Raw genomic sequence first — 12,460 nt, 5'->3', positions numbered from 1 at the left:
AGGGACTTTGCGGATACAACACTCCTGGTCACTCATTGGCTGGAGGGACTTTGCGGATAAAACACTCCTGGTCACTCATTGGCTGGAGGGACTTTGTGGATACAACACTCCTGGTCATTCATTGGTTGGGGTGGGGGTGGGTCAGTGGGGAAGCAACACTGCTTGCCATTCATTGGCTAAAGGGTCAGTGTGGCTTGGACAGTCCTGGCCAGCCACTGGTTGGAGGGTCAACATGGGAGGGATTGGAAACATATCAGTCATTGGCAGTGACTAGTTAGTAAGGTTAGATCACATAGGATCCAGGGCAAGCTTGCCAAATAGATACAAAATTGGCGTGATGGTCGGAAACAGAGGGTGGGATGGGTTAGATCACAGCCTAGTTGGTCACTGTCTTTGGGGGCAGAGGGGAGGGGCAAGATCTGGTCATTCATTGGCTGGAGGGCAGTGTTAAGAGTCCTGGACAGTCATTGGCTAGAGTCACAGTGTAGGCAGGGCCTATAACTGGTCAGCCTAGAATCCAATGCCCCATCTTCACAGTTCCCAGGAATCATTAACAACCTTCCCCCAATGACCTCGCGCCCGACACCACCAAATATCCATCGGCTCCTCTGGTGGAGCTGGACTACCCTCCCCTTGGCCCCCGCTCCCCCTTGTCTCCATCCACCCAACACCCCCACCCCTGCCCCCAGGACCCCTGTCCCACCCATCCTCCCTCCTTGTGTCCCCCCACATCCCCGGCCCGCTTCCGTCTCGCCAAGTCCACCTTTACCCCGCTTCCCCACCATCTGTTCTCCCATGCCCCCTTCCCTGTGTCCCCTGTACCGCCTTAACCCATACTCCCCGTGCCCAATCCTGTCCCCTCCAAACTCCCTGATTCCCCCCGTCTGAACCCACCACCACCACCAACAGCGCTGTCCAGAGCGGTGGTCCTTACTTTGAACCAGAGTATGTCTGGTAAGGGTTTCCCTTCGACCACCACAGCCAGCCTTGCTGTCTCCTCTGGGCTCACCACCATGTCTTCCATGATGGACTCAAACCGGGGGGCCTCTGCAACACAACGGACATGGCTGAAGAACGTGCGATGGATCCCAAACCCGGTTTCGGATTCACGGAATTGCACCCCACCCCCTTCCCCTGACCACGATGGGACGTGAAGGTTCCCCACTGAATGAGGGTGCTCTTGTGTGGTCCACAACCAACCAAGCAGTTCTCCTTCCCCAACAGAGCCGTCCTCTCCCAGTGCTCAGATACTCTTGAAGTCAGGCCGCGCTGGTGCCAGAGGTAGCCCCCCAGGCCCTGAGGGGTTGTTGGGATTTAAGCTCCCCTCTCACACAGCCCCCACCCCCCAGACCCCAGGCTGGCTCCCTCGATGCTGAAGGAGTGCCGCAGCGCCTGGTGTACCCTTTATGGGGTGAGACCTTGAACTGGTCTGTTCCCTCATTTCGACTCGAGCGTTCTCACGATTTTGCAGAACCACAGAGTTCTGTTGGCGCAGGATGAGGCCATTCAGCCCATCATTTCAAAGACGAGCAGGGTGACTTTGCCCCGATGCTCTGGTGCATCCCTTAGCCAAGGTCAGACTGTCTGACCGTACTCACTGTCTGTGGAGTCATACAATGCCCACATGCACAGATAGCTGCGTTTTCTTGCATTACTCCAGTGATAACACTTCAGGAAGCCGATTGGTAGATCAGAACCAGTTAGGTGATGACTGACAGTTAACAGCACAGCTCTGCTTGTAATGTGATGGAGATGACAGGCTGGTCCATTGTATCAAATAGCCTGCTTCCAGAGAAAGTACTGAACATACCCAGCCAGTCCGTACTGCGAAAACTCAAAACACAGTATCCAACACGGGATGGGATTCAGGGATTGGACGGTATTTGCTAAATAATCCTGAGTGTGCTGAGAACGACACCAACAGCCAATTTCGGACAGTCAGTGGGGCTAGCATTGTGGTGCACTTACACACACAGGAAGCTGTACATATTGATGCAGAGGACCCTGGTCTTTACAGACTGAAGGGACATGCACATGTACTGAGTCCATTTCAACTCAACAAAACAGGCATCCAGATTCCAAAACAGGTTACAGTGATACAGGTTACAGCACAGGAAAAACGCTATTCGGCCCATTGAGTCTGCACTGGTCAAAAAATGTTCTGGTTTATTTTTCAAGTCAATGCCTTGATAAATCAGAGTCAAGCAGCCTGGTTTAAATTTAAATGAAACTTGACAGTTAACTGTCAGTCATCAACTAATTGATGTCCATTTTCGTGGCAACACTTCCACCAATTACAGACAACTTGCAAACCAATCAGTGCTCCCTTCCCATAGAGTATAAATATTGTTTTCTCTTTACTTTGGTGTTTCTTGTGAATTTTCTAAAGGAGTTTAAGGTAAAACTTCCAAGAAAACGTGCCTTTTATCATTAAAACCCAACTTCAGGAGGCTTTGTGAAGTGTTTTGGGATGCACTGAGGATGCTATAGGAAATGCAAATCTCTCAGGGACTCAGGTGTGGGAAACAAGGAGCGAGGCTGCTCACCTGCCAGGAGCAGAGCTATTCGACAGGAATCTTCTCCGTGTTTGTTACTAGCTGTGACCGTCAGCTCTCCAACATCAGCCTTTCCAACTTTCACAATCTTCAGCATGTGCTGATCATCATCGGGCATGCTCAGCTCGTAGATCCGAGGTTTGTTGGTCAATTCCACGCCATTCCTGTCAACCATCAACCAGGTAGGATTGAGATCACCTCAATAAGCAGCATTCACAATGTTGCTGGAACTGGAGGGTTTGAGCTACAGGCAGAGGCTGGATGGGCTAGACGTACATTTCCCTGGAGCGTTGGAGGCTGAGGGGTGATCTTATAGAGGTTTATAAAGTCATGAGGGGCATGGATAGGGTAAATAGCCAAGGTCTTTTCCTCAGGATGGGGGTAGTCTAAAACTAGCGGGCATAGGTTTAAGGTGAGAGGGGAAAGATTTAAAAAGGTCTTAAGGGACAACATTTTCACGCAGAGGGTGGTGTGTGTATGGAATGAGCTGCCAGAGGAAGGGGTGGAGGCTGGTACAATTACAACATTTAAAAGGCATCTGGATGGGTATGTGAATAGGAAGGGTTTAGAGGGATATGGGCCAAATGCTGGCAAATGGGACTAGATTTATACAGGATATCTGGTCAGCATGGATGATTTGGGCCAAAGCGTCTGTTTCTGTGCTGTATGGCTCAATGACTCTAGAGTTTCTACAAAAGATACTTGGTTGTGGTGCTCAAGTTTCCCGACTAGAAATGTCCTCAAATTGGTATTTGTCCAGTGGGGATACATCACAGGACATGTATAAGAACATAATGTAAGAACTAGAAGCAGGAGTAGGCCATTCAGCCTATCGAGCTTGTTCCACCATTTAATATAATCATGGCTGAATACATCTTGGCCTCAGCTCCACTTCCCCTGCCGCTCTCCATAACCTTTTAACCCATTACTAATTAAAAACCTGTCTGTCTTCTTAAATTTCCTCAATGTCCCAGCATCCACCACACTCTGGGGGAGTGAATTCCACAGATTCATGACCCTTTAGGAGAAATAATTTCTCCTCATCTTTGTTTGAAATCAGCCCCCTTTATCCTGAAACGATGACCTCTCATTCTGAGATTGCCCCACATGAGGAAGCATCAACTCTATGTCTACTTTGTTAATCTCCTTTAGCATCTTATCCAGCTAAACTTGGCAATATTCCAGTATTCTGCTGCTGGCTTCCCAATTTCCACTCTCTGTAAACGGAAGCTCATGCACAACTCTGTTACTTGTGTTTATCTCTCACCTAGTGTCGTTCACTCATCACCCTGTGTGCCCACTCACCAACGCTGGTTAGGTCAAGCAACACCTCGATTTCAAAATTCTCCCCCATGTTTACAAACTCACTCATGTCCTGCCTCCCCCTATCTCTGTGACGTCCTCTAGCACCCAGCATCTGAGGGCTCTGAATTCTAAGCATTCTGGCTTCTTGACCGTTAAGAGTCACGTGGAGATCTACAGTACAGACAAAGGCCCTTCGGCCCATTGTATCCATGCTGGTCGGAAACAACCACCTAACCATTCTAATCCAATTTCCCTGCACTTAGCCTGTAGCCTTGGCATTATAGGTGCACATCTAAACATGTCTTCAATGTTATGAGGGTCTCTGCTCCCCCACTCTTACAGGCAGTGAGTTCCAGATTCCCAACACCCTCTGGATGGACAAGATTTTCCTCACATCTCCTTTAAACCTTCTGTCCCTTACCTCAAATCTATGCCCCCGATCATTAATCCCTCCATGCAAAGAGAAAGGTTTCTTCCTGTCTACCCTATTGATGCGCCTCATCATTTTATACATTTCAATCATGTCCCCTCTTGGTCTCCATTGCTCTAAGGAAAACACCTCCAGTCTTTCCAATCTCATAATGTAGGTCCCTTGCGGTCAGAAACAGGGGAATTTATAATGGGGAGCAAAGAAATGGCTGACGAATTAAATTCATACTCCCCTTCTGTCTTCATAAAGAAGAACACAAATAACATGCCAGAAATAATGAGAATCACAGGACTTAATGAGAGAGAAGAATGAAGTAAATCTGTATTAGTAGAGAAATGGTGTTGGAGAAATTGATGGGATTGAAGGCTGATAAATTTCCAGGGCCTAATAATCTACATCCCAGTCTATTTAAAGAAGTGGCCGTAAAAATAGTGGATGCATTATTGGTCATCTTTGAAGATTCTTTAGACTCTGGATCAGTTCCCACAGATTGGAGGGTAGTTAATATAACTCCAGTATTTAAAGGGGGAGGTAAGAATAAAACAGGGAATTATGGATCAGTGAGTCTAATATCGGTAATGGGGATAATGTTAGAGCCCATCATCAAAGATTTTGTAGCACAGCACGTAGAAAACTGTAGTAGAATCAGGCAATCAGTATGGATTTACAAAAAGGAACTTATGCTTGACAAATCTGCTAGAATTCTTCAAGAATGTATCAAGTAGAGTAAATCAGGGAGAGCCAGTGGATGTGGTTTATTTGGACATTTAGAAGGCTTTTAACAAAACTCCTTGTAGAGATTAATGTGTAAAATTAAAGCACACGCTATTGGAGTAGTGTATTGAGACAGAAAATTGATTAGCAAACATGAAACAAACAGTAGGAACAAATGTACAGGACTTGGTGAGGAAGAATATTGTGTGCAGTTCTGGTCTCCTTTTCTGAGGAAGGATACTCTTGCTCTCGACGGAGTGCAGCGAAGGTTTACCAGGCTGATTCCGGGGATGGTGGGACTGATGTATGAGGACAGATTGACTAGGTTGGGATTGTTTTCGCTGGAGTTCAGACGAATGATGGGGGGATCCCATAGAGACTTAAAAAATTCTAACAGGACTGGACAGGGTAGATGCAGGGAGGATGTTCCCGATGGTGGGTGTGTCCAGGACCAGGGGCACAGTATGAGGATTCGGGGTAAACCATTTAGGACGGAGATGAGGAGACATTTCTTCACCCAAAGAGTGGTGAGCCTGTGGGATTCATTCCCACAGGAAGTAGTTGATGCCAAAACATTGAATGTGTTCAAGAGGTGGCTAGATACAGCACTTGGGATGAATGGGGTCAAAGGTTATGGGGAGAAAGCAGGATTAGGCTGTTGAGTTGGACGATCAGCCATGATCATGAAGAATGGCGGAGCAGGCTTGAAGGGCTGAATGGCCTCCTCCTGCTCTTATCTTCTATATTTCTACATGTTTCTATGGGTGTTTTTCTGAATACCAGGTGGTGACTGGTTGGGTTGGTACTCAGACTCCAGCTGGTCACAATATATGTTAATGACTTAATTAAGGGAACTAAATGTAATATCTCAAAACTTGCAGTTGGCACAAAGCTGGATGGAAGAGTGAGCTGTGAGGAGGATGCTGAGATATTGCAGTGTATTTAGACGGGCTGATTGAGTGGGCAAATGTGTGGCAGATGCAGTGTAATATGAATAAATGTGAAGTTATCCGCTTTGGCAGCAAAAATAGGAAGGCAGTTTATTATTTGAATGGCTGTAAATTGAGAGAGGTGAATGTTCAATGAAACCTGGGTGTCCTCATGTACCAGCCGCTGAAAGTTGGTGTGCAGGTGCAGCAGGCAGTTAGAAGGGAAATGTATGTTGACCTTCATAGCAAGAGGATTTGAGTACAGGAACAAGGATGTCTTGCTATAGTTGTACCGCGCATTGGTGAGACAATGCCTGGAATATTTTGTGCAGTTTTGGTCTCCTTATCTGAGGAAGGATATTCTTGCTATAAAGGGAATACAGCAAAAGTTTACCAGATTGACTCCTGGGACGGCAGGACTGACATATGAAGAAATTGAGCCGGTTAGGATTATATTCACTGGAGTTTAGAAGAATGAGGGGGGGATTGCATAGAAACCTATAATTTCTGACAGGACGAGACAAGTCAGGAGTGTGATGGAATACTCCCCACTTGCCTGGATGGGGGCAGCCCCAACAACACTCAAGAAGCTTGACACCATCCAGGACAAAGCAGCCGCTTGATTGGCACCACATCCACATCCCACTCCCTCCACCACCGACACTCAGTAGCAGCAGTGTGTATTATATACAAGAAACACTGCAGAAATTCATCAGTGACCTTCAGACAGCACCTTCCAAATCCACGACCACTTCCATCTAGAAGGACAAGGGCAGCAGATACATGGGAACACCATCTCATGCAAGATAGTGCAGTCCCTCACCAAGCCTGCCTGTGATAGCTCCCACTCACCCTCAGAAGCACAGGCGACATATCTTGCTATTACCTTGTCCATGAGACATCTGCCTGCACATAATTCAGGGTGCAGGTAATGCAGCTGCTCTGGTTTTCCACAGCAAACACTACATCCGGCTTGTCGATAAAACATGGAGCTTCCTCCAGATAGGGACCTGCAGAAAGGATGAGTGAGTCAGTGTCAATGTCTGTCCTTTTCATACTTCCAACAGCACTCCCAGCTCAGAGCAAGAGGAATCTGCTCCAAAGACTAGAAAGCAAATAGAATCCCTAAGGTACAGATAGAGGCCACTTGGCCCATCGAGTCTTCACAAACCCTCCAAAGAATGATCCACTACCCTATCCCTGTAAGCCTGCATTTCCTATGGCTAACCCACCTAACCTGCACACTGTGGGCAATTTAGTATGGCCAATCCACCCAAACCTGCACACCTTTGGACTGTGGGAGGAAACCCATGCAGATACGGGGAGAATGTGCAAACTCCACACAGACAGTTGCCCGAGGGTGGATCAAACCCATATCCCTGGCGCTGTGAGGCAGCAGTGCTAAGCACTGAGCCACCGTGACTAGATTCTGAACACACTTCATTGACAGTTACACACGCCAGGACATTGTGAAGTTGGGAATGGTGATGTAGAAATTACTTTCCAGTGGTATCATGGAGAAAGAACATAAACAGAAACAGAAACAGAAAAAGGCCACTCGGCCCCTCAAACTAATCCACCAGTTGAAACCTTTTCCTTCATCTCAACTTTACTGTCAATCCACTGATTCTGTCATCATCCAAAATTATATTGATTTCCATCCTGAATATGTTGAACAATACTGTTCCTGATAACATGATTCAATATAGCAGACTCTGCAGGTGGGTAAAATTGCCTTTCAGTATCTTTTCTTAATCAATTAATTGGATGTGGGTGTCTCTGGCTGGTTAGTATTTATTGCCCATCCCTAGTTGCCCCTTGAGAAGGTGGTGGTGAGCTGCCTTCTTGAACCGCTGCAGTCCTCTTGCTGTGGGTTGACCCACAATGTCCTTAGGGAGGGAATTCCAGGATTTTGAACCAGCGACACTGAAGGGACGGTGATATATTTCCAAGTCAGGACGGTGAGGGGCTTGGAGGGGAACTTGGAGGGGATGGTGTTCCCATGTATTATTTTTTAAGTTCACTCACAGGATGAGGGCGTCACTGGCCAGGCAGCATTTATTGCCCATCCCTAATTGCCCAGAGGGCAATTAAGAGTCAACCACATTGCTGTGGGTCTGGAGTCACATGTAGGCCAGACCAGGTAAGGATTCCTTCCCTAATGGATATTAGTGAACCAAATAGGTTTTTCCAATAATCGACAATGGATTCCTGGTCATCATTAGACTCTTAATTCCATAAATAGATTTTATTTATTGAATTCAAATTCCACCGTGGTGGGATTTGAAGCCAGGTTCCCAGAGCATGAGCTAAATTTTTGGATTAATAGTCTATTGATAATATCGTCAGGCTATTGCCTCCCCTTATCAGCTGCCCTTGCCCTTCTAGATGGAAGTGGTCGTGGGTTTGGAAGGTGCTGTCTGAGGATCTTTGGTGAATTTCTGCAGTGCATCTTGTAGATAGTACACACTGCTGTTACTAACTGTCTACCCTTGTTAAGATCTCGAGAATTTTACACATTTGATCTAAACTCCAGAGGATTTTAATTTTTTGAGAGCGCAGTGCTGCCTGTGTATTGAGACTGGGCGTAGCAGACCAGATCTGAGCTCTGCTGATGGGAGTGTCTTCTCTGCATGAAATCTATTGATCCCTTTCACAATCCTGAAGATCTCAACCAGATCACTCTTGATTCTACAGGATATAGCTTCAAGCCAGTTCAATGCACCTTGATTAGCATAACCTCTCAGTTCCAGTATAATCCCATTAAATAGCGGGTGACTCAGTGGCTCACTGGACCTGGGTTTGATTCCAGCCTCGCACAACTGTCTATGTGGAGTTTGCACATTCTCCCCGTGTCTGCGTGGGTTTCCTCCGGGTGCTCCGGTTTCCTCCCACAGTCCAAAGATGTGCAGGTTAAGTTGGATTGGCCATGGGAAATTGTCCATGCTAGTGTCTAGGAATGTGCAGGCTAGGTGGGTAAGCCATGGTAAATGCAGGGTTACAGGGATGGAGTAGGGGGTGGGAGGGTTGGTGTGGACTCAGTGGGCTGAATGGCCTTCTTCCACACTGTAGGCTTTCTAAAAGAACATCAATTTTGGATTTTCCCTGGTGCGTCTAATTCCCTTTCTCCAATGTGGAGACCAGAACTGTAGAGTGCATGGACTGCAGCGGTTCAAGAAGGCAGCTCACCCCCACCCTCTCAAGGGGCAACTAGGGACGGGACAATAAATACCAACCCAGCCAGTGACACCCACATCCAATAAGAAGGATAAACTTGTCCATTTGATCTAACAAAGGTGTGATGTAAGTTTAACATCATTTCCCTGCTTCACATTCCATTCATTGGGAATGGAGCCCAGTCCTCGGTTTTGTGTTTGGATATGGCCCATGACCCAGTGTCACTCAGTTACCATCTCCCCTCCCCCCGGGGTAAGTCCGTCACCAGACACACCACACACGGGCTCCTTACCTCTGTCCAATAATTTAATGGGCTCTGAGACGGGGGAGGGCTTGCTGCAGCTCTTTGATGTTGCACTCTGGATCCGGAACAAGTACTGGCTGCCTTTATTCAGGGACTGGACGGTGTAGCTGGTGTCCTTGATGTTGGCTTTCAGGACGTGCCACTGATGTGTACCCACCACCTGGCTTTGAATAACATAGGTCAGCGTGGCAGGATCTGCAAGGCATGAGGGGAGAATCATCACCAACATGCACTCACACTCACACTCACACACTCCGTCACGCTCACACACACACACACACACACACACACTCACACTCACACACTCCGTCACGCACACACACTCACAAACACACTCACACACTCCGTCACGCACACACACTCACACACTCCGTCACACACACACACTCACACTCACACACACACTCATAAACTCCGCCTCACACGCATGCACACACACACACTCTCACACTCACACACTCAAACACACACACTCACACACACACCATGCTCACACACACACTCACACACACACACGCACTCACACTTTCACATACACACTCACATTCGCACACACTCCATCACACACACATATACACTCTCTCTCACACACACACACTCACACACATACAGTCATACACACACACGCACACACACAGTCACACACACATACACTTTCAAATACATTCACACACAGTCACACACACATTTTAACATAGACTCACACTCACACACGCATTTTCACATACACTCACACACAAACACAATCACACACACTCAAACTCACTTTCACATACACACAAATACACACTTACTCACATACTTTCACACATACACACAAACACAAACACTCTCACGCGCGCACACGTACACACACACACAGGCTCACTCTCTTACACACTGTCTCACACACTCACACAGACAGACACACACACTCTCTCTCACACACACTCACTCACACTCACACACACACTCCATCACACACACACACTCACACACCCACACTCACACGCACACACTCCGTCACACACACACACACACACTCATACACTCACACTCATACACACATACACTCACATGCACACTCACACACACACACTCATACACGCACACACTCACACACACTCACACATACACTCACACACATATACATACACTCACACACACGCACTCACACTCACTCACACTTTCACACACACATCCACCTTCACGCACACTCCGTCACACACACAAATACACTCTCTCACACACTCACACACACAGTCACACACACATACACTTTCACATACAATCACACACAGTCACACACACACACATACACAATCACACACACTTTAACATAGACTCACACACACTCACATACACACTTTCACATACAATCACACACTCTCACACTCACTTTCACATACACACAAATACACACTTACTCAGAGATAACAAGATGTAGAGCTGGATGAACACAGCAGGTCAAGCAGCATCAGAGGAGCAGGAAGGCTGACGTTTCAGGCCTAGACCCTTCATCACATACTTTCACACACACACAAACGCAAACACTCTCACACGTGCGCGCACACACACACGCTCACTCTCTTACACACTGTCTCACACACACACAGACAGACACACACATACACTCTCTCTCACACACACACTCACTCTCTTACACACTCTGCCTCACACACACAGACAGACACACACACACTCTCTCTCTCACACACACACACATTCTCTCTCTTACACACACTCTCTCACATACACACACATTCACTCTCTTACACACACTCTCTCACATACACACACATTCACTCTCTTACACACACACACACACACACACACACACACACACACACATGCACATAGACACACACATAGAGGGGACAGTGTGTAATACTGAATTCCTGACTCCATGCTCCTGATATCTGAGGAATGTGGTTATATGATTCCTACTTCAGAAGGTTGGAATTTTTTTCTTATTCATTCAAGGGATGAGGGTATCCTGGCAGAGGGCCATAATCTTGGAATATAGGGACATTCCATTAAGGCAGTGATGAGGTGGAATTTCTTCACTCAGAGGGCAGTGAATCCGCAGAATTCCTTACCACAGAAGGGCTATCGAGGATGGGTCAGTAAGTATAGTCAAGGCTGAGATGGAAGCTAGGCAGCATTTATTGCTTATCCCTAATTACCCAGAGGGCAGTTAAGTGTCAACCACATTGCTGTGGGTCTGGAGTCACATGTAGGCCAGACCAGGTAAGGATGGCAGTTTCCTTCCCTAAAGGACATTAGTGAACCAGATGGGTTTTTTCCAACAATCGACAATAGATTCATGGTCATCATTAGATTCTTAATTCCAGATATTTACTGAATTCAAATTCCACCATCTGCCATGGCACGATTCAAACCTGTATCCCTGGAACATTATCTGGGTGTCTGGATTAAAAGTCCAGCGATAATACCACTAGGCTATTGCACTAGGCTATTGAGTCTCCATATTCTAGTTTCCCATGTCTGGTTGAATAGAACAGCATGCTCAATGGGCTGAATGGCCTACTCCTGTCACTATGTGTGTGCGTCCGTCAGTGCCAGCCAGTGTATGCAAATAGGTGGCCGTCTAGAACATAGAACATAGAACACGGAACATAGAACACGGAACATAGAACATAGAACATAGAACACAGAACATAGAACACAGAACACAGAACATAGAACATAGAACATACAACATAGAACATAGAACACAGAACACAGAACATACAACATAGAACATAGAACACAGAACATGGAACACAGAACACAGAACATAGAACACAGAACATAGAACACGGAACATGGAACATAGAACACGGAACATGGAACATGGAACATGGAACATGGAACATGGAACATGGAACATGGAACATAGAACAGTACAGCACAGTACAGGCCCTTTGGCCCACGTTGTTGTGCCGAACTTTTACCCTAATCCTAAGGTTTATCTAACCTCCACCCCTACCTTATACTATCATCCATATGCCTATCTAATAGCCGCTTAAATGCCCCTAATGAGGCCGACTCCACTACCCTCTCC

General features: G+C 46.8%; 1 protein-coding gene across 1 annotated transcript in view; it reads right to left on the bottom strand.

The window, feature by feature from the left end:
- spega (striated muscle enriched protein kinase a) overlaps positions 1 to 12,460 on the bottom strand; it is a 149,400-nt gene that overhangs the window by 32,740 nt on the left and 104,200 nt on the right. Inside the window, exons 12-15 of the mRNA XM_048599279.1 lie at positions 9,403 to 9,609; positions 6,820 to 6,943; positions 2,547 to 2,719; positions 935 to 1,047 (exon numbers count right to left, since the gene is read on the bottom strand). Of these exons, the coding sequence (XP_048455236.1) occupies positions 935 to 1,047; positions 2,547 to 2,719; positions 6,820 to 6,943; positions 9,403 to 9,609 (617 nt within the window). The remainder of the gene's footprint in view (positions 1 to 934; positions 1,048 to 2,546; positions 2,720 to 6,819; positions 6,944 to 9,402; positions 9,610 to 12,460) is intronic.

Source organism: Rhincodon typus, chromosome 7, assembly GCF_021869965.1.
Source record: "Rhincodon typus isolate 14 chromosome 7, sRhiTyp1.1, whole genome shotgun sequence".
In the NCBI taxonomy this organism is placed as follows: domain Eukaryota; kingdom Metazoa; phylum Chordata; class Chondrichthyes; order Orectolobiformes; family Rhincodontidae; genus Rhincodon; species Rhincodon typus.
This window is presented reverse-complemented; position numbering and strand designations above follow the sequence as displayed.